General features: G+C 42.5%; 1 protein-coding gene across 1 annotated transcript in view; it reads right to left on the bottom strand.

Annotated features, from left to right (window-relative positions):
• Positions 1-26,385, bottom strand: part of ASPM (assembly factor for spindle microtubules) — a 2,279,206-nt gene that overhangs the window by 772,501 nt on the left and 1,480,320 nt on the right. Inside the window, exon 20 of the mRNA XM_044080257.1 lies at positions 23,315-23,464. Coding sequence (XP_043936192.1) covers positions 23,315-23,464 — 150 coding nt within the window. The remainder of the gene's footprint in view (positions 1-23,314; positions 23,465-26,385) is intronic.

The following is a 26,385-nucleotide window of genomic DNA, read 5'->3' as shown; positions in this document are numbered from 1 at the left end:
TTTAGCTAGGTATGAAGGTGCAGAAAAGTACAGTTGTGTACACTTACCATAAATGTAGATGTTCAAGTGTATTCACTGTTGCAGTTATTACATTTGGGTAATTTGCTGGCAGGTTGTCCTCACTTGGCCCGAATATCAATGTCTTGGGTCCTGCGTCGGTTGCTGTCTCCTCTTCCATGACGCCAGGTCATCAGGGGTATAAAACAGGCAGCCAACGCCATTTTCTTTAGTTTTTCTTGCCCCAGGTGTCAGGTGCCCCCCAAATGGGGAGCAAATATATATATATATATATATATAAATTATAAATACATGCAATTGTCACAACATAAACTTTACCTTCATCTAAAAGCAAATACACCACAAAGGCTGTAGAATAAAGGGGAATGGCAGGTGGGTAACCCGGACTGCAACAGTGAATACACTCGAACATCTACATTTGTGGTTAAGTGTACACAACTGCACTATGTTCTTCGTGTTTCACTGTTGCAGTCATTACATTTCGGTAGAATCCCAAAGCTATGGATGGGAGGCTGGAACTAAACAACATTAGGAGCGGCTATAAGGCCCTGCAGAACTGCAATGGCAAAGCCTGCCCTGGACTTAGAGAAGAAAGGCAAATGATAATGCTTTGTAAAAGTATGAACAGAACTCCAAGTAGCAGCTTCTAGAATGTCTTTGGTTAGCAACCCTCTGAGAAAAGCTGTTGATGTAGACATAGCCCTGGTAGAATGTGACCTAATGCTCTTGGGCACCGGTTTACCATGAAGCAAATAGCAGAAACGAATGCAGTGGCATATCCACTTTGAAATAGTCTGCTTTGAAATAGCCTTTCCCTCTGATCCTGCAGCAAATGCCACCAGTAGCTGCTCAGACTTTCTTAGAGATTTGGTCCTGTTTAAGTAGAATCTTAGTTGTCTGTGTACATCCAAGGAATGCAGAATCCGCTCCCCCTTGTTCTGCGGATTTGGGTAAAAAGTTGGCAGGTGAATAGTTTGGTTAAGAGCCACACTGGATACCACCTTAGGCATAAAGGAAGGAATGGTCTTGAGGGACACCCTGTCTGGGTAAAATATAATAAAAGGCTCCACAGCCATGAGGGCCTGTAGTTCTGAAACCCTTCTTGCTGAAGTGAATGCCAGAAGTAAAGCTATTTTCCAGGATAAAAACTTTATATCTGCAGTAGCAGCTGGTTCAAATGGAGGCAGAGTGAGCTTTCCCAACACAAAATTGAGGTCCCATGCAGGAATTGGTGATGATCTGGGAGGCCTTAAATTTTTGGCCCCTCTAAGATACTGCTTTAACAAAGGATGAGAAAAGATCGTTGGCTCTGTGCTGTAATGAGCCAAGATTGCAGAGGCATGGATTTTTATTGATGAAAAAGATAGGCAATTGTCAAGCATCTCAGTCAAGAATTGTAAAATCTGAGGTATATTTGGCTTTGCTGTGTCAGTTCCTTGTGCTTGGTTCCAAGCACAGAATCACTTCCACTTATCAGCATAAGATTTTCTAGTACTAGGCCTTCTGGCTTCCAAAATGACATCCATCACAGATTTACTGAGAGGTATTGTTTGAATAACTACATGATCAGCCATGCTGCCAGGTTCAGAGTTTGGAGCTGATTGTGCAGGATTTGATTGTTTTACTGAGACAGTAAATGAGGTATTTGAGGCAAGTACTAAGGAGGGAGTTGAGACATATTCCTTAGGATTGGGTACCAGTGCTGGCGAGGCCAGTCGGGGCAATTACAATAATTTTTGTTTTTTCCTGTCTGACCTTTAGTAGGACCTTGGGAAGAAGAGGCAGAGGAGGAAAGGCGTAGATTGATAGGTTTTTCCAACTGAAGGATAGGGCATCCACTTTCCATGTTTGTCTGTGATAAGCCCTTGTGCAGAATTTGTCCAATTGATAATTCTGGGGAGAGGCAAATAAATCTATGTCCGGGCTCCCCCATTTCTTTGTTATCATGCTGAAGACTTGTGGATCCAGTTTCCACTTGTGAGGGTCCATAAGGTTTCTGCTTAGGTCGTCTGCCAGAGTATTTTGTTTTCCTGGCAGGAATTGATCTTGAAGATGTACTTGTTAAGTCAAGGTTGTGTCCCACAATGCCATGGCTAGTCTGCAAAGGGGGTGGGAATGTGTGCACCCCTGCTTGTTTATGTACCACATAACCGTGGTGTTGTCCATCTTTATCAGTAGTTGTCCTGGATGAAGTAAGTCCTTGAAGGCTGTCAGGGTATTCTGAACAGCTAACATCTCTTTCTGGTTGATATGGAGATGCATTTCTTTTGTGCTCCATATGCCCTGAATGCATCTCCCTGCCAGGTGGGCCTCCCAAGCATAGTCTGATGCATCTATAGTTAGGGTTTGGTTGGCAGGGGGTAGAGTGAAATACCGTCCCATGTTCTGGTGACATGTCTCTGCCCACCAAAGAAACTCCTGTTGTAGGCAGGGAGTGAGAGGAATCATTGTTTCCAGACTGACAATGTTGACTCCATAAACGTTTTAGGTACCATTGTAGTTTCCTCATATGAGTCTTGCATATGGAATCAGTAGAATGCAGGATGCCATGAACCACAAAACCTGCAGAATTTGTCTTGCAGATAACTGGGTTTTTGTTGCCATCTGTTTGAAGTAAATAGTCAGTTGCCTTTGTTTGCCTGGCATAAGGTAAGCCATCTGGGCAGTTGTATTCAAGCTTGCACCCAGGAATGTAATCTTTTGAGAAGGTACCAGTTGTGATTTCTTTTCGTTTATTGTGTACCCTAGGCATGTTAGAAGCCTTTTCACAAACGCCAGATGTTGAAGAAGAATGTCCTTGTTTTCTGCTTGAATGAGACAGTCGTCCAAGTAAGGATAGATCTGTATACTTCTTTGTCTGTAAAATGCAATTACTGGTGCCAGGCACTTTGTAAAGACCCTGGGTGCAGTAGATAAGCCAAAGGGCAGTGCAGAGAATTGGTAATGCATAAAACCAGCCTTGAAGCGGAGGTATCTTCTGCACGATTCCCTTATTGGGATATGCAGGTATGCCTCTTAAGTCTAGAGTCACTAGCCAAGCATTCTTGCCCAGCATTGGCAGAAGCTGCTGCCAAGTTAGCATTTTGAATTTTGGTATGTCCAAGAATGTGTTCAAAATCAATAAATCCAGTATTGGGCGCCAGGCATTGTGTTTTCTGGGTACCAAGAACAGTCTTGAGTAAAACCTTTGTCCTTTTTCCTGTTCTTGTACTGTCTGAATAGCCCCCATATCTATGAGGGATGTAACTTGTTTTTGTGCCTCTGCCCATTGATTATCTGGCAGATCTGGCCAACAGTTTGGAATTGGCAAGGTATGGAAATTAAATCTGTATCCCTGGGAAACTATGTTTAATACCAAATTGTCCTGGGTTATTAACTGCCAATTTTGAGCATGAAGTGCTAGTTTTCCCCCTAAGGGGGCTGCCAAAAGATACGTGCTTGGTGATGGCAGAGGGAAGTCATTGAGACTGTTTACTGTAGGGTTGTGCTTTATTTCCTCCAGATCTGGAGGTAGAGGCACCCCATTGCTTTGACCTGTAAGAATCCTGCGATTGGTATCTAGAGCCCTTAGAGTGCCTGGATTTGCCCCGTGAAGCTCTGTCGGACACAGAAAAGGACCAATTTTTTTGTAGGCCAGTGTCTACTGAATCTTGGTGGCCGCACTTGTAAAAAGTCTTTTACAGTTTGCATATATTTAGCTTTGTCTTTCATTTGCTTTAAAACCTCTTCTGCCTTAATACCAGAGTATCATGCTGCACAGGTGCATCCAACAATTTAGCTTTAACATGATCAGGCAAATTTTTCTCCTTGAGACAGGCGTGCCTTCTAATCACAGATCCAGTAACTGCGGCCCTGCCGGAGGCCTCCAAGGAATCAAAACCACACTGCAAAGTATGCTTTCCAACCTGTTCGACTGCATGCAATAATTCCTGTAATTCTTTATTTTCCACACATTCAGAAATCAACATAATTTTCTGTTTCAATAATCCCATAACATGCTGTTGATATTTAAGCATATGAAACTGGCAGTTTAAGGCCCTAATTGCCAAGGTTGCAGACGTATAAACCTTCTTTCCCCATCTATCCAACGCCCTGGAATCTCTATCAGAGGGGGTAGGATTTTTAGCTGTTGAGGCCATTACACCTTTGGGACCATGTGAGATAGTTTCAGGGTCAGCAGCAGGGTTTTTGAATAAAATTTTGTGTGAGTCTGGAACCCTGTAATATCTGTCTGGCTTGCTAGGAGCCGGAGGTAAGGAATCTGGAGTCATGCTTGATTCCGAAAACACATCAACAAAGTCTAATACAGGAGGTATGGCCAAAGGCCTATGCTGAGGGAGAAGGAGGAAATCCCTAAGCCTCTTTTTTGATTCTGAAAATGTTCCCTCAAAGTATGCAAGGTTTCTCCAAAGGAATAATCTTCAGGAGGAGATGCAGATGGGATGGAGTCCTCTGCATCTGAATCCTCATAGGGTGGTATAGAAAATTCCTGATCAGAAGAAACAGAAACCTGATCTGAAGATTCATAATCAGTGTCTTGCCTAGGCCTCTTATCAGGAGGGGGGGGGGGGGAGGACAGTTGTGTACATTTACCATAAATGTATATGTTTGAATGGATTCACTGTTGCAGTCATTACATTTGGGTAATCCTGCTGGCGGGTTGCCCTCAGCCAGACTGAACTCCAAAGTCTTGGGTCCTGCATTGGCTGCTGTCACCTCTTCTCTGACGTCAGGTCATCAGGGGTATAAAAGAAGCAGCAGAAGGCCATTTTCTTCAGTTTTTCTTGCCCCAGATGTCAGGTGCCCCCTAAAAGGGTAGCCAAACTATCTATATATATATATATATATATATATATATATATATATATATATATATATATATATATATATATATATGTATGTATATCAATAAATGCACCAATATAAATTGTACCTTCATCTATAAGCAAATACACCACAAAGGTTGTAAAAATCAGAGAAGGAAAGATAAGATCCATAGAAGAAAGGGGTATGGCGGGTGGGTAACCTGGACTGCAACAGTCAATACACTCGAACATCTACATTTATGGTAAGTGTACACAACTGTACTATGTTCTTCGTCTTTCACTGTTGCACTCATTACATTTGGGTAGAGTCCCAAAGCTATGGCTTGGAGGCTGGAGCTAAACCGCATTAGGAGTGGCTATGAGGCCCTGCAGAACTGCAGTAGCAAAGCCTGCCCTGGATTTAGAGTAGAGTGGCAGATGATAATGCTTTGTAAAGGTGTACACTGAACTCCAAGTAGCCGCCTCTAAAATGTCTCTGGTTGGTACTCCCCTGAGAAAGGCTGCTGAAGTGGCTGCAGCTCTGGTGGAATGTGGCCTAATGCCCTTAGGCACTCGCTTGCCATGGTGTAAATAGCAGAAACGAATGCAGTGTCCTATCCACTTAGAAATAGTCTGCTTTGACATAGCCTTTCCTTGTGATCCTGCAGCATATGCCACTAGTAATTACTCTGTCTTCCTGAAAGCCTTGGTTCTGTCTAAGTAGAATCTAAGCTGTCTGTGTACGTCCAAAGAATGCAGAATTCTCTCCCCTTTGTTCTGTGGATTTGGATAAAAGGTTGGCAGATGAATAGTTTGGTTAAGGGTCACACTGGACACCACTTTAGGCAAAAATGTTGGGTTTGTCCTCAGGGAGACCCTGTCTAGATAAAAAATAAAAGGTTCCACAGCCATGAGCGCCTGTATCTCTGAAACTCATCTTGCAGAATGTAATTGCTAGGAGCAGAGCTGTTTTCCAAGATAAAAACTTTATATCAGCAGTAGCAGCTGGCTCAAAAGGAGTCAGGGTGAGCTTTTCCAAGACACAGTTGAGGTCCCATGCAGGTATTGGTGATCTCCTTGGAGGCCTACATTTTTTGGCTCCTCTGAGGTACTGCTTTAATAAAGGATGAGAAAAAATTGGTGGCTCTGTATTGTAATGAGCCGAAATGGCAGAGGCATGAATTTTAATTGTTGAAAAAGATAGGCCTTTGTCCAGCATCTCAGTTAAGTATTGCAAAATCTGAGGAATATGTGGTACAGCTGTATCTGTTCCTTGTGCTTGGTTCCAAGCACAGAATCTCTTCCATTTTCCATAAAACTTTCTAGTACTAGGCCTTCTGGCTTCCAGAATGACATCCATCACAGCTTTACTGAGAGGTGTTTTTTGTATGACCACATTATCCGCCATGCTGCCAGGTTTAATGTTTTGAATTGGCTGTGCAGGATCTGATTGTTTTACTGAGACAGTAGACGAGGTATTTGAGGTAAGGTCCAACCTGGGCATAGAGACAAGTTCCTTACGATTGGAAGCCAGTCTGGGGCAATCAGTATCATCTTTGGCTTCTCTTGTCTGACCTTTAGAAGTACCCTGGGGAGGAGAGGCGGTGGAGGAAAGGCATATACGGATAGGTTTTTCCAGCTGAAAGACAGGGCGTCCACTTTCCATGCTTGTCTCTGATAAGTCCTTGTGCAGAATCTTTTTAGTTGGTAGTTGTGAGGGGAGGCAAATAGATCTATGTCCGCACATCCCCATTTCCTTGTTATCATGCTGAAGACTTGTGGATCCAGCTTCCACTCGTGGGGATCCATGAGGTTTCTGCTTAGTATTTTCCTTTCCTAGCAGGAATAGCGCCTGCAGATGTACTTGGTAAGTCAAAGCTGTGTCCCACAATGTCATGGCTAGTCTGCAAAGGGGGTAAGAATGTGTGCCCCCCTGCTTGTTTATATACCACATGACCATGGTGTTGTCTGTCTTTATCAGTAGTTGTCCCGGATGAAGTAGGTCCTTGAAGGCTGTCAGGGCATTTTGAACAGCTAGCATCTCTTTTTGATTGATATGTAGATGCATTTGGTTTGAGGACCATGTGCCCTGAATGCATCTTTCCGCCATGTGGGCCCCCCCCAGGCATAATCTGATGCATCCGTTGTTAGAGTCTGCCTGGCTGGGGGTAATGTGAATTGCTGTCCCTTGTTCTGGTGACAAGCCTTTGCCCACCATCGAAACTCCTGTTGCAGGGAGGGAATGATAGTAATCATTGTTTCCAGGCTGTGACAATGTTGAGTCCAAACACTTTTTAGGTACCATTGAAGTTTCCTCATATGCAGTCTTGCATATGGAATTAGTAGGATGCAGGATGCCATGAAGCCCAAAGCCTGCAGAAATTTTCTTGCAAATAACTGGGCCTTCGTTGCCAACATTTTGAAATAGGTAGTCAGTTGCCTTTGTCTGGCGTGAGATAAGCCATCTAGGCAGTTGTATTTAAGCTTGCACCCAGGAATATTATCTCTTGAGAGGGTACTAGTTTTGATTTTTTTTCGTTGACTGTGTACCCTAGACATGTTAGAAGTCTTTTCACAAACGCCAGATGCTGTAGAAGAATGTCCTTGTTCTCTGCTTAAATTAGACAGTCGTCCAAGTAAGGATATATCTGTATTCCTCTTTGTCTGCAAAATGCAATTACTGGTGCCAGGCACTTTGTAAAGACCCTGGGAGCAGTAGATAAGCCAAAGGGCAGTGCAGAGAATTGGTAATGCATTGAGACAGCCTTGAATCTGAGGTATCTTCTGCATATCTGTCTGATTGGGACATGCAGGTATGCCTCTTTTAGGTCTAAAGTCACAAGCCAAGCATTCTTGCCCAGCATGGGCAAAAGCTGCTACAAAGTCAACATCTTGAATTTTGGTATATCCAGGAATGTGTTCAGAATAGATAGGTCCAGTATTGGCCTCCAGGCCTTGTCCTTTCTGGGTACCAAGAACAGTCTTGAGTAAAATCCTTGTCTCTGCTCTTGCTCTGGTACTTGTTGAATGGCCCCCATGTCCATGAGGGATGAGACTTGTTTTTGTGCCTCTGCCCATTAATTTTTTAGCAGATCTGGCCAGCCGTTTGCCTTTGCCAGGGTACGGAAATGGAACTTGTAGCCTTGTGACACAATATTTAGAACCCACATGTCCTGGGTTATGATGTGCCAATTTTGAGAAAAAACTGCTAATTTTCCCCCCTAAGGGTGCTGCCAGGAGGTAACTGCTTGGTGCAGGCAGGGGGAAGTCATTGCGACTGTTTCCTCTATAGTTGTGATTTGTCTTCTCCAACTTTGGAGGTAGACGCACCTCATTGCTTTGACCTGTATGAATCTTGCGCCTGGGATCTGCCCCTTTGATGTCTGTCTGACACATGAAAGGACCAATTCTTTGTTGGCCAGTGTCTACCTAACCTAGGTGGCTGTACTTGTAAAAAATCTTTGACAGTTTGCATAGATTTAGCTTTGTCCTCCATTTTCTTTAAAACCTCTTATGCCTTAACACCAAACAAAGTATCATGCTGTAAAGGTGAATCTAATAATTTAACTTTGACATGATCAGGCAGATTTTGTTCCTTTAACCAAGCATGCCTACTAATTACAGAACCCGTAACTGCGGCCCTGCAGGAGGCCTCCAAAGAATCAAAACCACATTGCAAAGTATGCTTTCCAACTTGTTCAGCTGCATGCAATAAATCCTGCATTTCCTTGTTTTCAGCACATTCAGAATTTATCATCATTTTCTGTTTAAGCAATCCCATGACATGTTGCTGATACTTGAGCTTATGAAACTGACAGTTTAAGGCCCTTATAGCCAAAGTTGCAGATGTGTAAACCTTTTTTCCCCATCTATCCAGAGCCCTTGAATCTCTGTCAGAGGGGGTTGGGTTTTTTGCTGTCGATGCCTTAACACCCTTTGGACCCTGTGAAATAGTTTCTGGGTCAGCAGCAGGGTTTTTAAAAAGAAATTTGCGTGAGTCAGGAACCCTGTAATATCTGTCAGGCTTAACAGGAGCTGGAGGTGGAGGCAAGGAGTCAGGGGTCAAACTAGACTCCGAAAACACATAATCTACAATGTCTAACACAGGGGGAATGGCTAGAGGCCTGTGCTGAGGTAGTAAAAGGAAATCCCTGAGCCTCTTTTTTAGATTCTGAAAAATCTTGGCTTTCCCAGTGAAAATGCTCCCTCATGGTATGCAAGGTTTCCCCAAAGGAATAATCCTCAGGAGGGGATGCTGAAGGAATAGATTCTTCAGCATCAGAATCCTCATGGGGGTAAAGAATATCCCTGATCAGAAGAGGAATCAGAGGAAATAGAAACCTGATCTGAAGCATCATAGTCAGTGTCTTGCCTAGGCCTCTTATCAGGAGGGGGATGGGAACCCCTGATCAAGGTAATCAGGTCTTCGGCCATTTTGATCATCTGTTTTTTAGGCATAGAGGCCTGTACACGTGGCTCTTGAGTTTGTTTCTTTGCTTTAGAAGATGCTTTAGTCTGTCTTTGAAACTGAAGTCTTTTTAATGTAAAGATGTTGAGGTCTGAATACACCCTCAGAAGCCGGTACCTGCTCAGCAGTTCCAGACCCATCTGAGGGATTAGCGTCTGAGGCTCCAATACCTTGAGTATCCAGCAGCATGGCCGACTCCACGTGGGAGTTGGTAGCGGCCTGCGACTCTAAAGTAGTGGGTGTCAGGGGCTGAGAAAGCGCCTCACTGAGAACCGGCGACTGGCTTAGAAGCTTTGTCATCGGTTTTTGGCCTCGGTTGTTTTTCTCTACCCTTTTCCTTGCGTTTTTTGTAAACTCCGGTAGTCGGATGGCTATCCGACGACATTTCAGGATAATTAAACTGGCTACCAAAATACTTTAAAGCAAAATTATACCGACGCTTAATAGTGCGTTGGTTAAATCTAGCACAAAACCGACAACCAGTAATGTTGTGATCAGGGCCTAGGCAAGGAATACAGCAAGAATGAAAATCTGTGAGGTATTTGCTTTCCACAAGTAATACAATTAACTTTTTCTGACATCGGTCTGGAGCAAGAAAAAAGTTTCCCCAATGGGGTACTTAGCTTTATTGAAGACTTCGGTTCTGAAACTCAAACACAAAAATTTCAAGAGTCGGCCGACTGGCACTTGCGAACTGCTTCTGCTTCGGGCACCGCGTGGCAAGAAAGACTGAAGAAAATGGCGTTGGCTACTTCTTTTATACCCCTGATAACCTGACGTCAGGGAAGGGGCGACAGCAGCCGACGTAGGACCCAAGACTTTGGAATTCAGGCCAGCTGAGGTCAACCTGCCAGCAGGATTACCCAAATGTAATGACTGCAACAGTGAAACATGAAGAACATCTCCTGATTAAGGTAATTAAGTCTTCAGCCATTTTGATCATCTGCTTTTTGGGCATAGAGGACTGTGCATGTGGCTCATGTGTCAGTTTTTTAGCTTTAGAAGTTGCTTTTGTCTTTGTTTTTGAAGTTGGCGTTGGTTTTATATAGAAATGCTGAGGCCTGAAGACACCCTCAGAAGCCGGTGCCTGCTCAGCGGCTCTAGACCCACCTGAGGGAGAGACATCCGCAGGTACAATACTTTGAGAATCTCACGGTGTGCCGGACTCCACATGGGTCTCGGTAGAGACCTGCGACTCGAAAGTAGCAGGTATCAGGGCCTGCGAAAGCGCCTCACTGAGTACCGGTGACTGGCTTAGGAGAAGCTTCGTCGGTTTTGGACCTCGATGGTCTGTCTCTGTCCTTTTCTTTCCGTTTTTTGTGAACTCCGATAGTCAGATTGCTATCCGACGAAATCTCAGGGTAGTTAATTCTGTTTCCAAAATATTTTGAAGCAAGGCTATACCGACGCTTAATAGTGCGTTGGTTAAATCTAGCACAAAACCGACAGCAAGGCATGTTATGATCTGGGCCCAGGCAAGGAATACAGTACAAATGAAAATCCTTATGAGGTATTTGCTTCCCACAAGTAATGCAATTATTCATTTTTACTGACATCGGTATGGAGCAAGAAAAAGTTTCCCCAACGAGGTACTTAGCTTTAATTGAAGACTTTGGTTCTGAAACTTGAATTCAAAAATTTTAGGAGTTGGCCGACTGGCACTTGCGAACTGCTTCTGCTCTGGGCACTGCGCGGAAAGAAAGACTGAAGAAAATGGCGTTGGCTGTCTGTTTTATACCCCTAATGACCTGACGTCATGGAAGAGGAGACAGCAACAGACACAGGACCCAAGACTTTGATATTCAGGCTGACTGAGGACAACCTGCCAGCAGATTTCCCAAATGTAATGACTGCAACAGTGAAACACGAAGAGCATCAATTGTCCCCTGACTGTCTCCAGAGGCACACAATCAGGCACCCCCTTAGGAGCACTGAAAGAGCCTACCAAAGATTGATTTGCTGGAGCCCTGATTCTGTGGGCCTCCCTTGCCGTGAGGGTGGAATCTTCCATTATTGTTCCCCCCTCTGCCTTTAGGGGAACTTTCACCCTGTGTGTTTTGGAAAGATCTTTGTGACATTTTGAACCACATCTTTACACTACCTCTGACCTTTGGGAAAGGGTCTGGTGGGTATGGAAAAAAGTATTCCAACGACAGATAAGATCTTGCCTTCCTGTTCACACCTGGTATGCACCTCGAACTCTGGGCCCAAAGAGAGAGAGGAGCCATCAAAAGGGGCATTAATGAAGGAAGACTTGAATGGCTCCACAAAATTGTAAAGGTGCATTCAGGCCTACCTCCTAAGTGAGATGCCCAATCCTGCTGCCCTACTCTTTTCATCTGTTACATATGAGATGAGTCTAACAAAAGAGCTTACAACTGAATTTAGGGTGGCGAGCTGAGAGGTTACCTTGTCTGCAACCGCATCAGCTGCAGCTACTTAGAGGGAGTCTGATAACCCCTTTATCAGATCCCTCTGTAGTCTAGTAAAACAAGTTAAGCAATTCAGTGACCATAAGATGAAGGTCACCGATGAAAAGATGCTCTTACTGCATTTATCCATGATTCTAGAATATTTATTCTGGGGATGTATAGTGGAACTGGTCTCAGATAATTCCTTTTTAGTGGCCGCCACAATGACCATGGCATCAACTGTTACACCTTTTGTAAGGAAAGGCATCTCCAAAGGGGCAGTAGTATATTTATTCAGCCTCTCCCAAGTCTTCTGAGAGATTAAGTCAATAAGCTCATCTGAAGGAGGGGTCACCCAAGAGATAAGAGAGCAGGACCCAAAAGCCTTCAGGTATACAGACTCCTCAGTTGAAGGAGTTGTGAACTGCCAGTCACCTCTCTGTTTTAACATTTCCAGGATGTCTCCAAAGGACACAACTTCAGAAGGTGAACGAGTGGACCCTTCTGCATCTTCGAGATCAGTATCAGATATGACTGACTCTTCTGCAGAGTCCAGATGCTTCCTCTTGCAAGCCCCTTCTGAGGGACTTCCTCAGTGGGGCAATCTGGGAAAGTTTCAGAAGAGGGGGTGTTCCTTGCTGGACATCCTGTGGCCTGGGGTACTTCTGCTTTGCACCATCATCTTTCTTCCATGTTGATCTTTAACCCCCCCCCCCCCGCTTATGCAATATTTAAAAATCTCACTTGTGTAGCTTTAATGTATTCCTTGATGTCAGGCAGTCCTAATGAACTCCTGTTCAATAGTAAAAATCAACTTATCTCATTTTACTGTTGCCCTATCTTCTCTTCCCAAATAAAAATTCTTTATTGTAGTCCTCAACTTTTTAACTGGCTGATAAAAGCATGGCTGACCTATGCCAAGATCAAAGGAACAAAAAACATCTTTGCTGCCTGTATTTTATTTTCCAAGTCCACAGCCATTAGTTTCTGACCCCTCTCTTTTTTTTTAATAATTTTCCACTCAGTCTCTTCCCAGATAACTTTAGCTGTCACAAAAGAATAATTTTTAATGAATACAACTAAATAAACCACCTTTACGTGTCCCCCTAAATATGTGCATTGCTGTGTGCAGGCACATAATTTTCAATTATAGTCTGTTTTACCTTCAGCATCATGAACTTTGGTACTTTTTGAAACTCTATTAAATTTAAAAGGTCTAGGATGGGTCACCAAAGCCTGCTATTTGTTGGGATCATGAACAGTCTTGCTATCTTATCTATTTTATTTATCTTTATTTTGTTAACCACTGTACAACACTTTTCAGGGTTACAACAGAAACAGAGAGAGCATAAACAAAAGATATGCACTTATGAAAACTGAGCTTCATAATTCATTCTATCCTCTTCAATGACAGGATAGGCAACAGTCCCTCAACACCTTTAAGACTTTCCCAGGCTCTGAAACTCCTTTAATGCTCCTATAATGCACCTCACCACTTAGAGTCTTATCTAAACTGACCATTCATTCTACTGAGGGGTATCATCAAATGACATAACTTCCATCAGGGAAGCACACGATAAGGTGTTATCAGTGTCAGAGCCATAGGTGGGGATAGTTGACAAATATACACCAGCTCATTTGTCTCAGAGTCAGACAAATCAAAGGTGTGTGTGTGTGTGTGTGTGTGTGTGTGTGTGTGTGTGTGTGTGTGTGTGTGTGTGTGTGTGTGTGTCTGTGTGTGTGTGTGTCTGATTCCCTTTTTCTTTTTTGAACAGAGATTCCTTACAATAAAAACTGATCTGAGAACTTTGCAGGTTTGGAAAGATAAAATTCTACTCACTTCTTAAATTCTTGAAAGACAGACTGGCATTTGAGATGGACAGAAGACCTGACAGCTCAAGATGAGGCAAGGTGGTGGGGATCTAAGAATTGGACGTCCTGGGCCCTACTTCTATTACTGGTGGAGGCTTCAGGACATGGGAGGGCAGACTGGACATCTATTTTGATTTACAAAATTGGTGTGAGAACTAGAGGACCACAGGGAAGCACCAGGTCTGACTAGCAATGGGATGGTTTTTGCTTTAGGAGAATTTGACATTGTCAAAATATGTGGCGTCCTTCACAGGGGGAATGCAAAAGGCCTTGGTCAAACTGGGCACCACAGTAAGAGGCTGTGAAACTGCCTCACTAGACCTGACACACTCAAGTCCAGGTGGGATTTAGAAATGTAAACAAAGATCATTGGCTACCTGGTATTCCTCGTCTCGAATACATTTCTCCAGGGTATTTCACTTTTCCAGCATTGAGTCCATGAAAGATCTAGCCAACACAATGACTGGTCTGGACAAGTCATCCAGCTTTTTCTTTTTGGGGTAGTCTTGAAGAGACTTCGCTCTTTGGTGGTCTTATGGACCAGGGTGTAGTAGAAACAAGAGGTGATGTAACAGCCCATCCACATATGAACTACACACCACTATGGAGTCCACACCAAAAAGGACTGACACACTGTGAAACACAACAATGTGCTCATGAACTGTGATAAGAAAGAACAAAAGACAGTGCAGCATGACATCCCTCGCATATCGCAGATGTGCTGATATGCAGGTGGATGGGTGCCAATCTTGCCAAGAGATGCTAAACTCAGGCAGTCAGGCCAGACATCAGATTTTCTGCAACAGAAGTCCTAAATGTAAGAACTAGTTCAGTAGTTCGGCAGTAAATATGATGAACATAGAGATTACTTATGTGTAATACAGAATTAGCTGTACGACTCCCAAATTACACAAGCAACTGTCATCATGTAAGACACAAAAGACATAAAAGGCTACCAACTGACAGTGCTTACAAAGGAATTTCCATTGACTAAACTATAGAATATGTTGCATTTGGTAACATAAGTGACAGTACAGAACAGTTGGAAATATGAAAAGTTACATACCCCTGTATTATTGCTAGGCGTGACTACATGATAATTAGTGTTGACTTGTGGAATATAAAAACCTGTAATGCAACAGAAGGCTGTAAGCCACACTACAGTGCTAAGTCTAATAATTCCCTGTCCAAACTGGAAGCACGGAGCTGTGCGTGTGTGTCAGGATGAGATGGTAGTAACAATGGAGAAATGTACCAAGGAGGAGTTGAGAACAAAATGTCTGACAGGTGAGCAAATGACAACAGTCTAATTAAAAGTTATGATCTCACCATAACTAGGCATTTGCTTTGTATATTTTCGTTCTTCCCCAATAAATGGGGTTATGGAGACAATCCTCAGATCAGACTCAGCCGCATACTTTGGACTTTGGATCCAACTCTTGATCCTCCCTCTACCCACAATGCCCTAGTCCATCCTCAATACCTCAGATCAAGTTTGTCTCCATAAAAAATTCCAAAAACTAGATAAAGAAAAGGAATAGCTCAAAAAATAGGGCTCAAACCAGGAGCTCTAAGTTCCAGTAAGTAATCGAACTGATTACTCTAGAAGATTTTAGAAACGGGGATGGATGGGGGGGGGGGGGGATGAAAATGGATAACACAGATGGCTAGTTATGATAAGTACTTAACTTTTAAATCTGATGATGTTCCTTTTCATTCTTCCTCAACAAATGGGACAGAGTCCACAGCTACGTTAATTTTGGGTGGCCTTCATAGAAGTATATTCCGGAGAACCGCTGAGCCAAAGGTAGTTCTGCTTCTGGATATTAGATCCATTTTCCAATGAGTAACAAAGGTATTGGCACTGGACTATTTGGCTGCTGTGCAAATATCATCAATTGAATTACTTGACCAAAAAGCAAATGAGGTGGCCATGGATCTAGCTGAATGAGCTTTAGGCAGTCTTAGTAAGGAAATGCCTTGTTGAGAACAGATCCAAGTAAAGCAATCAGTTACCCATTTAGCCAAAATAACTTTAGAAACTGGATGACCCACTCGATTTAATGAAAAGGGTACAAAATAACTGACCTGCTTGTCTGATTTGTTTTGTTCGGTATAGATATAAAACTACAATTGCCTGTGCACATCCAGGAGATAAAACATGTATTCTCCTTTGAAAATTTTGGAAAGAAAAACAGTAAATGAATGGATCGATTAATGTCAGATTTCTTATAAATCTCCAAAGCAGACATCATCTGGTGCTGATGTGGGGGACCCTTCTCCATCAAAATCAGTATCCTCAGTTAGAGATTCCAGCAGGGAATCTATGTGCCTCCTCAAGCATGTCCTCTTCTGATGGATCTCCAGGAAAGCTCAAGGGAGGTATCTGAAAGAGAGGGGGAGTTGCCCTATGGGAACTGAATGGAAGATAGCTAGAACTGGCTGCTCCCTGTGGAATAGGCCTAATTGACTCAAAGCTCGGAACTGAGGAGGGAATAAGGATTGGATTTGAGGGATGAGAGACCTGCATTCTATGAAGAGAAAAAGCCCTTTCCACAACCTCGAAGGCAGATGGGCCTGGAGGGGCTGTGGCCACCCACAACGGAACTGAGAATTCCAGTACAGGTAGATCAAGACTCCTACTGGAGCTGTGTCTCATGGGTGGAACCGAACCTGATTTGTCCATTGCCATGGCTCCGGGGGGCAAGGATGGATCAGAAACATCAGAGTAGATCCTAGCCCCAATGACCTGATGCTGACACTTCGGCTCCGAGACCTGTTCCAATCCAAAGGTATTGGAGCAGAACTAGTCAGGGATGCTGTCGGAGACAAAGTGACTTTCTTCGGATCAGACTCCAGACCTTTAGGGGATGCTGGATCCTGGGGCTCTAAAACTGAAGAACGGATCGGAAAAGGAGACAATATTGTGTGACTGGTGGTTGGAAGACTCACATATCCAACAGGGGACAGAGCAGGTATGACTCCCAACTGAATCTGAACTCCAAGAAATTGTTGTTTCATCTTATCCACATCTACTTCTGAAAGACCTGGAGGATGCGGTGGACTGGGAGTCCAGAATGCTTTTTATGAGTTTGCATGAAGGAAGAATGTAGATTGAGAGAGATCGGAACCAGGATAAATTTTGGTGAATGCGTTCTTTGGCTGTGAGAAGTGCCAAGTTTCAGATCTGAAGGCCTAAGATCAGAGAACAAAGTCATAGGATTGGCTGATATTATTCCTGAATCCAAAGGTCGAGCCTTTGGGTCAGAGGACGTTGGAGCAGAAGATTTCAAATTTTTTGCTGGTGGTTCCTATGAAGTCCTAGGGAACTTTGGTGGAAAGCATTCTCTATGCTCTGAGGGAGCAGATTTAGTAGTTTTTCCAGGGGGTTGAGCCCCAGGAGGAAGGAGTCCTTTTAAAACAAGTTTGCTGTGTCTGTCAGTCAAAGCTCTGGAAATGAATGCAGCACAAACATTGTAATTAGTACCCAGATAGAAGGCTCCGAGACAGTAAACGCACTTCTTGTGGGCATCTGAGTTAGGGATTCTATGCCCACAAGACATGTATTTTTTTGAATCTTGTAGGCTTGTCAGCCATGACAGGACAGCAAGGCTCAACAGTCCTACAATAAAAAAGGACTAGAGAGAAGAAAGATCTTTTTCTTTTTTAAAGTTAGAAAAAAAAGGTTTAGAAGCAGAGAAAAATTACCATCAATGGTAATCCAGAATTACCCAGTGTTGAAGCATAAGAGAGAGAATACCAGCTACAGCAGAAATAAGGAAAATACTATTTAGAAATAGTAAAAAACCTATCACTGTATTGAAAACTAAGAAGGAAGGTTGAGGAACAAGAGAAAGTAAATATTTTAGGCAAAGAGAACAAAAATCACTTACAAATCACTAATGCAATTGCTCAAGAGAAGAACCCTGCATCTCAGCACAATGGTGGAAATGAGATCTGGGGTATTCAGGATGGACTTGGGCATAAGTAGAGGGAGGAGCTCAAGAGTTGGATCCAAAGTATGCAGCTGAGTCAGATTCTAGGATCGGATCCATAACGCCATTCATTGAGGAAGAATGAAAAAGGACAACATCAGATCATTTTTTTCCAAACACCTTTACGAATTATCGTTTGTGACACAGGCAAGTTTACATTCATATAAAACTAATCACATTATAATTAACAAACATTTTACTTTTTTACTTCACATATATTGCTATACGTTCATAGGTAGATACTAGGCTATTGGCCCAAGGGCCTAAAGTAAGCCTAGCCAACAAGGTTCCCTGGCTTACGCCACCCAAGAAAGTTAATTTCCTGAGCCCCTGTCGAGCAGAGCCACAGAAGTGATCCCCGGGGAGCATTTCCTATTTCCCATCCACTCAGCAAGATTTTTCTTGAAGAGTACTAATGACATAGATGGGTAGCTTGTTCCAGAGTATAGGAAGTCTCTGGGATAGGAATCTATCCTTCCAGCATGCCCTGTTTATCATGGTGACAAGGTTTAGGTCCCTCGAGCGTGTAGCTCGGAGGGATTGGGATTTCTTAAAGGTGTCGCATGTCCAACAGCTCTGGATTTAACATAGCTTTATATGTTAGGCAGAGATCTCTTCGGAGTAGGCGATATGCTACAGAGTAAAGCTGGAGTTTTTTGAGATGGTCAGTGTAGGGCATTTGTTTGAGGCCAGTAATCCTCTTTGTGAGGTACTTCTGTGGCCTTTCCAACTGCTGCAGATGTCTTGTGAGGTACATTCCAAAAGGGGCGTTGTACTCTATAATGGGTCTAATGAGTGCCGAGTAGAGGGGAATAATGACCTCTTTTTTCCTGGATGAGAACCATTTTGTGATGAGGTTGGCCACATAGAAGGATTTCCCGACTACTGTGGCAATGTGATTATCAAAGGAGAGACTACTGTCCACCTGGGTCCCAAGGTCTCATTATCACACATTCAGCGTTAAATAGTCTGCCATTTATGTGGTAGTTCATGGGTACAGAGTTTTTACCAAAGGGGATGACAATGCCCTTTTTGGCACTAAGCTTGAGGCCATTCCTCTGACACCTGGCATCTGTCTCAGAGAGGCCCTTCTGTAGGATGTCCACATCATTTGAAGACTCTACTATGGCTCCTAGTTTGCAGTCATCTGCGAACTTCATTAGCCAGAGGCCTTCTGTGTTAGCCTGTATTTCAGAGAAGTAGATACCAAACAGGAAAGGGGTCCCAGGACTGAACCCTGTGGTACTCCACTTGTCACTGGTTTGAAGTTAGATTTGGAGTCTGCAACTTTTACAGTGTGAGCTCTGTTAGTGAGCCAGTTGGCAACCCATCTTGTGACCTAGGGATTTATGCCTAGTATAGTGAGTTTAGCATATAATCTAATCAACATGACATAAATTATTCGATTTCTGCCTTTTTTTTAAATAAAGAAACATCTTTATTAAACTATCACTTACTACATAGGCAATCATACAATTATACAAATTAAAACAAACCACACCGATACAATCTTAGTTGCAAGCATTTTACATCACAAACCAAACTGATCCACTCCCAGTTGCAAACATTATACATCACTTATAATCCACCCAATCTTTTTTCAGTCAAACATTACATACCTCATTTAATTCCTGCCACCTTTTTACACCTCATTCTTCCCTTGTATGTATTGTTCCCACAGTTCCCATTTTTTCCTATGTAGTTTGCTCCTACCTTTTTCTAAAGATCCCAATTCCAATTTTTTATCTCTGTTACTATATTCACTACCTTCTAGTATAGTTGGTTTAGATTTTGATTTCCATTTTCTAGTAACTGCTTTTTTGGCAGCCACCATTATTAGACACAGCAAGGCCTTACCATGCCTAGGCAATTCCGATTCTGTATCAAAGCTCAGAAGAATCATCTCCCCTCATCATAGCCATCTGCCCACCCAGCATCTCCAACAGTGCATCCTGCAGGGAATCCTAAGTCTGCCCACTCACCTTACTACCAGAAAATATGTTCGCAATTACCTCTTTCTTCCCCGTCACACCTCCAACATTTGCTGTCTGCCTGAGGAAAAAATTCTCTAGAGTCTACTTTGGATATAGAAATATCTATGAAAACACTTCCAGGCGAAAATCCTAAATCTTCTAGATTTTGTTGCATATTTGGGGGACATACATATATCCTCCCATTGTTTCTTTGTGAATTGCTTATCCAATCTCTCTTCCCAATCCTTTCTAACCTCTTCTGATTGATTCTTATAGTTATCATGCAATATTTTATATGCTCTCGTAATTATTCCTTTTTTTAATGGAAGCTTCTGTTCTAGATTTTAGTAAAACCTCTACCAGTGGTGGTCTTTTGTTTAGGACCCCCTATTTATTTCTCTTTGTCTATACTCTAATATCAATCAGTGATAGGGAAATCAGTCTCTAACCTGCAGTCCAAATAAATTCTTGGAGTCTTCCCATTCTATCTTTACCTCTCTAGTTATTTGCTCCCAATACCTTGGCTCCTCTTCCAGTTTTCTTCACTAAATTCCAACTCCCTCTTGCCTACTGTCTATTTCCCCAATTGCAGTCATCCCTATCAGCAGAATCCCCTTTCTCCAATCCCCTGTTGGCTTAGTTCTTTGAATATTTTCTGCTACTTATGGATATAACATTCTGTATGACTATTGTTATTCTCCTTGAAGGCCTGCATCCACAATCCCACTCTCTCCTCGTTTCATCATCCCTTTCCACTTTGAAATATAGTTTTCTGCTTGTGCTATGCATAGGAGTCAACTGTGTAGCTCTGAAATACCCCTTCAAACTGAGTAAACCCAATCCACCCTGTTCTACTGGAAGAATCAGCTTATCCCATTTGACTCTTTCTGTCTTCCCCCCCAGATAAAGTCCTTCAGTTCCTTATAAATTGCTATCAATAACTTCTCCTCTGGTTGATAAAAATATGCCTGACTCATGTACAAGACTAAAGGGAGGAAAGTAACAATGAAATGAATGGAGGCAGATTAGAAATGAGAAACAGGGAAGGCAATTATAACTGGGATTGCTTTAGAGAAACCATAGAAGACAACTAAAACAGACCATAACTTGTGAAAGTTACATCATTCCTGCTCGACCTGGTTGACTTCTTTGAGTCAGTCACCAGAGCTGTGGATGAAAGCAAGGCAGTTCATACAGCCTACCTCGATCTGGCCAAGGCCTCTGATACCATTCCCCACTCAGGAATTATTGATAAACTCACCAAACTAGGCATCAACCCCGATATCACTAGGTCGGCTGCAAATTGGCTCACAGATAGAACCCAGTGTGAAAGTAGCAGACTCCAAGTCAGACTGTCGACCAGTCACGAGTGTAGCCCCACAGGGATCACTCCTGGGTCCTCTCCTGTTTGGCATCTACTTCTCAGAAGTCCAGGCCAACACAGAGGGACTCTGGCCGACCAAGTTTGCAGATGACTGCAAGCTGGGAGCCATTATTCACTCCCTAAGTGATGTAGACATCCTACAGAAAGGCCTTACTGAGACCAATGACTGGTGTCGAAACCATGGCCTTAAGCTTAATGCCAAAAAATGCATAGTCATCCCCTTTGGGAAAAACTCCGTTCCCACTAATTACTACATCAATGGAAGCCCACTGAACACTGAAGGTGTTATAAAAGATCTGGGGACACATGTTGACAGCAACCTCTCCTTCAACCACCACACTGCCACTGTGGTCAGTAAGTCCTATGTGGCACATCTCATTACCAAGTGCTTTGCATACAGGAAGAAAGAGGTCATCATCTCTCTCTCCTCTTCCCTCATTAGGCTAATCGAGTATAATGCCCCATTTGGCATGTACCTCACTAGACACATGCAACAGCTGGAAAGGCCACAAAAATCCTAGGTGTTAAACACATGCCCTACATGGTCAGTCAAAAAAAAAAACGCCAGCTAGTCTCTGTCTCATATCGTCTAATAAGGGGCATTCTTTGCTTGATTTACAAAGCTATGTCTGACCCAACTCTGTTAGAAATGCTACATCTAAAGAAATCCCAATCCCTCCGCACCACATGCTCCAGAGACCTCCACCTCATTACCACAATCAACAGAACATGCTGGAGGGACAGGTTCATAACCCAGAGACTGGCCATGCTCTGGAATAGACTTCCCATACATGTCCAGCACAGCACCTCACTGGCCCTCTTCAAGAGGAATCTTGACGAGTGGATGGGAAATAGAAACTTCACCCCGGGCATCACTACAATGGCTTTAATTGATAGAGGCACTGGGAACTAACATCGGGCAGCAAGATGCCAGGGCACTTCTATGGGCTACGCTTGTAAAGGCTCCAGTGGCCATTAGCCTAGTACACACCTATGAACATTTGGGGAGGTGGAACAAAAATGGGGTTGCCTGCAATATTAGAAGTTTAATTAACCCAAGTGCTGACTGTAAGTGATGCTGAAACTCATAATACTGAAACTCATAATAATCTATCCTTCATGTATTTATATCCCATATTATGCCCCTTCTCTAGTACTTCTCCTGTTCTTGCTTCTGTTTCTTACAAACACAGCAATTCAGTCCTTGAAACTCTCTTCTCCCATATTCTAGATTTCTGAAACAAATCTTAACGATATGGTGTCATTTTTTGCTTAGTAGGGTAATATGAATGAAGAACAGGTAGAAAACTATTAATGTTGAAAGTCAGAATAAGTGCATAAGACAAGCAGTGTGCATAGAAATTTGTCCAGAATCAGTTTTCCATTTTAGACAGTGCTAAAATCAAGCACAATAATATTGTTATAAGGATCTGCCAAGCTCTGGTACTGTTCAGGGATAAAGCCTTCACTACAACCTAGATGTTCCAATATACATTAGTGGGTTGGGGATTTGACAAGAGTTGTCAAGCGGAGATGTGGCCCAGAGGAAGAGTGGCATTGCAAGAGGTAGTCACACAAGTAGGCATTCCATTACCACGTTCCTTTGAAGATCGCTTTCATCGCAAGTGCATGACAGCATGCACCCACATCAGGAGAATGGCACTATGGTCCCCATGATGATGCAGGTCATGTATCCCCCTGTCCAAGAGTGAACATCACTCCTAATATAATATTTGCCAGTGCAGGCAAGGGTACATACCACTGCTGAAGCTGTCTATATGATGGACTCCTCTGGTCAGCTCTTTCTCTCCTCTAGGCAATACCCAGAATGGAAGAATGAATGGGGGATGGCTGGTAGGGGGAGGCTTGAAGTCCAGCAGAAAAAGTGGGGAAAATAGAAAAACATATTACTAGCTCCTTCCTGTAAGTTTTAGGAATGGAGTTATTGGATGATATTTTTTCTGAGAATAGGGTTTTAGAACACAGGACTGAAATAAAAAAAAAGAGAGAAATCTGAATAAAACAACTGCAAATCAATTAATAATAATAAAAAAAAAAATACTAGCTGCCAAGTGGACTTGCTACTATGGCCAAGTTCTAAGGTGATGTAACAACTTCTGCGGTACAGAACTGAATGAAGATGGAAAGGCCACCTGTAACAGTAACTTAGCATCAGTACCATGGACAATGTTGACCAAATGACGGTTTAAAAACTTGGACTATATCTACCTGCTGGTAGTCTACATGGAATCCCATGCTGCAAAAGCTACTCAAACTCAGACTTGCATCACTCTGAGAAATTGTTACTATATAGCTCTGCAATGTGTTCCTATTATAATGCATACAAATATTTTTGACTCATTAAACATATCATTAAAACAATACTACCTGGATTAATCGAGCTGCATTTTTTTGATCCAAATACTTCTGCTGCTCAGTTTTTCTCAGACAATGTGCTCTGTAATACTGTTGTATTACTATGGCAGAATTTTTGTAATGAAGGAACTTTCTCCTCTGAATAAATCCCCGGAAATATTTCTATTAAAACAAAAAAAAACGGTCTACGTATCAAACTCTCAGTTTTATAAAGTTGTATATAAGCTGTTGGCTATTTGGAGACTGCCAAACACATCAATAAAATGTCCTAAACCTAAACAACTGGATGAAACAAACACAAAGCAACAGTTGTAACGTCTTATAACAGCAATGAATTATTTAAAACATTTATCATATTTATCTTAAATGTGATCAATCTCTCTAAAACTGGTAATTTCCGAGAGTCCCTAGTGTTGGCAATATTGGCCTACTTTTGTAACTGCTTTCGAAGACCTTTATCTATTATTGCTCGAGTTGTTGTTGTCTCTTTCGGCTTTTCTTGGTTATGGGTCACAACAGCGGAACTCTGGTCCGCTAATGATTGTCAGTGGATTTTTATGTGCCGAGTTGCCAGCCCTGATGCACAACCTTCAAGGAAGGTGCGCCCATCCACACATGTCTCCACACAGAAGACGCTCTAGCTGAGAATCGAACAGGACAAGGTCTTACTGTGAGGAGACAATGCTACTGCAGCACCACCACCGCAGTAATATTATTGCTTGAGATGTACTGCAGTTAATATATTTTAGTACTACATACAAGCGCATGCAAACTATTTGTGCTTTCAGCTGCATAAGGAACAGCTGTATCTTGAAGTTTTGTTTGAAAATGCCTTCTTCAATGTGCACAGCAAGGTCCGAAAGGTATTAAACATTTTCTGAGGACTTATACTTGCTTAGTCTGATATTATACAAAGACAAGAAAATAATGTTTGAATGCATTTTACACTTGATATTCTGGAACACAAATGCATATTATATGTGCTTCCATAACTGGACTTGAGCAGATTTTATCCGTAGGTGTACTGCAATTTAACAGTAAAGAAATAAAATATGAAAACTTAAAGATATATACAGTTTTTATTTAGAAAATGTTAATTAAGTTCACAGTACAGCACTGGAAAAAGCACTGATGGTATATGCAAGTCTTTTCCTAATACAGGGGCTCAACCACAAGGGCCCCTACACCATAACACTTGTTTTCACAGTTTGTGTGTAGAAAAAGAGAAGCAGCCCTTGAATTTAAAGTATACACATACAAATACAGAAAAAAAAAACAAAAAACAAAAAAAACAAGCACGTAAAAAAGGGCTTCTTAGCACATTCATTCTATTTATGTCAAACATCTTTGAAGACAGATGAGTCATTTACTTACCATAATGCTAGATCCTTGTTGTCTTCTTTAATCTGTCTCAGTCTTTGGGTATTTGGATCAGACACCCAGCAAACTTAGAATCTTCACACTCTGAAGCTTTACCTCCTCTTCCATAATGCCCTGCCTGCCTGAAGTCCCTCAGATGGAGTTTGCCTACAGTAATCCCAATCTTGCTTATGCAAGACACTTGGCATTAAAACATGACAATAGCAAATATTTAGCAGGGAGAGAACCAACAATGAATGGGAGATCAGACCTTAGGCTAGTCTGCTATGTTTACCTCTAACCCTGAACTGATGATCTGGAAGAGAGAAGGTGGGAGAGTTCGTTCAGATGAACAGAAGACAGCACAAATCTAGGGTTATAGTAATTACATTATTTTCATATCCAATGTCTTTTTTAGTCTGCCTCAACCTTTGAGGCAGTGTCCCCAACCATTCAACTGGGTGGCCCTAGGAGAGAACATTACATGATATGATGGGGCCAAAGGCTGATCCAAATCGAGACTGTATGTCCAAACTGTAATGAGTGATGACTGAGTAGTAGCCTATGTGGTCGCTCCACAGATGTGATCCAAAGAATGATGGGCAAAAAAGGTGAGACGGCCACCTCCCTGGTAGAATGGGCCTTAGGTCTAAAAAGGCAAGGGAAAACTTTGTGAGAAATACACAAACGATATACAATTTTGAAGCCATCGGGGACACTAACTTTTGAAACTGGCTGACCACATTTTGTCTTAAAAAAGGACACAAAGTTGGTTGGATTTCATAAAATGCTGGGTTCTATCTGGATAAAACCATGGCTATGTAAGTTGAGACAATAAAACATGCAGTCTCCTTTATTGAATTTAGGACTCTGAAGCTCCACCTTAAGAAGAAAGGAAATGTTAATCCAATCCACGATAAAACTGTTTATGACAGAAAAGGTATAGAGGGCAGCAGGATAAAGCCTGTAAATGAGACACTTTTCTGGCTGAGGTAGTCATTATTGTCTCCCTGAACAAAAACTTGAGGTCCACTATGGCAGCTGGTTTAAATGGAAGCCTTATCAAGGACTGGAGAAGGAAAGGGAAATCCCAAGGAGGAGTTGATCTGTTACTGGAGGTCTAAGTAAAAAGTGCCTTTTTAGAAAACTTTAGAAACTTAGATGCCAATAGCAATATGATCTTGACCTACATGAAAGTTAGAAATAGTTGCCATTTGAACTTTAACAGTAGAATAACTGAGCCTTGAGTTAGAGAGACATCAGCAAGGAAATCCAAAATAGCCTGGACTGGAGTTGAAAAGGGATCTGATCTTGTGGAAAAGGTCCAGACAGAAAAAAGCTTTCATTTACTAGGGTAAATTTTTCTAGCAGACATTTTTTGGAACAAGGAGAATATGTGAAGCACTCATTCAGAAAGCTTGGGATCTCTCATCATCATTGGAATTGGAGGTACAAAGGGATTGAAGGATTCCAGATTTGGTTGAGGTTGACCCAAGGTGAGCGAGATCAAATCTGGAACTGGATCCAGAACTCAAAGTGGGTGAAGATAAGGCCACAGGAAGGGAAACTAGACTTGTCTGGGCCAGGAGGAGACCATGAGGATCACAGCTGCTCGGAGATAGTCTGCATTCTGTAAGAACTTGATGATCAACATATCGGGGGAATACACATACAGGAGAGGTGGGGGCCAAACATGCAGAACACCATCTCGGGGACCGCCCATC

The sequence above is a fragment of the Protopterus annectens genome, chromosome 8.part0 (assembly GCF_019279795.1).
Source record: "Protopterus annectens isolate FY-2018-M chromosome 8.part0, PAN1.0, whole genome shotgun sequence".
NCBI classification, from domain to species: domain Eukaryota; kingdom Metazoa; phylum Chordata; order Ceratodontiformes; family Protopteridae; genus Protopterus; species Protopterus annectens.
Note: the sequence above shows the minus strand (reverse complement) of the source record. Positions and strands in the feature narration are given on the sequence as shown.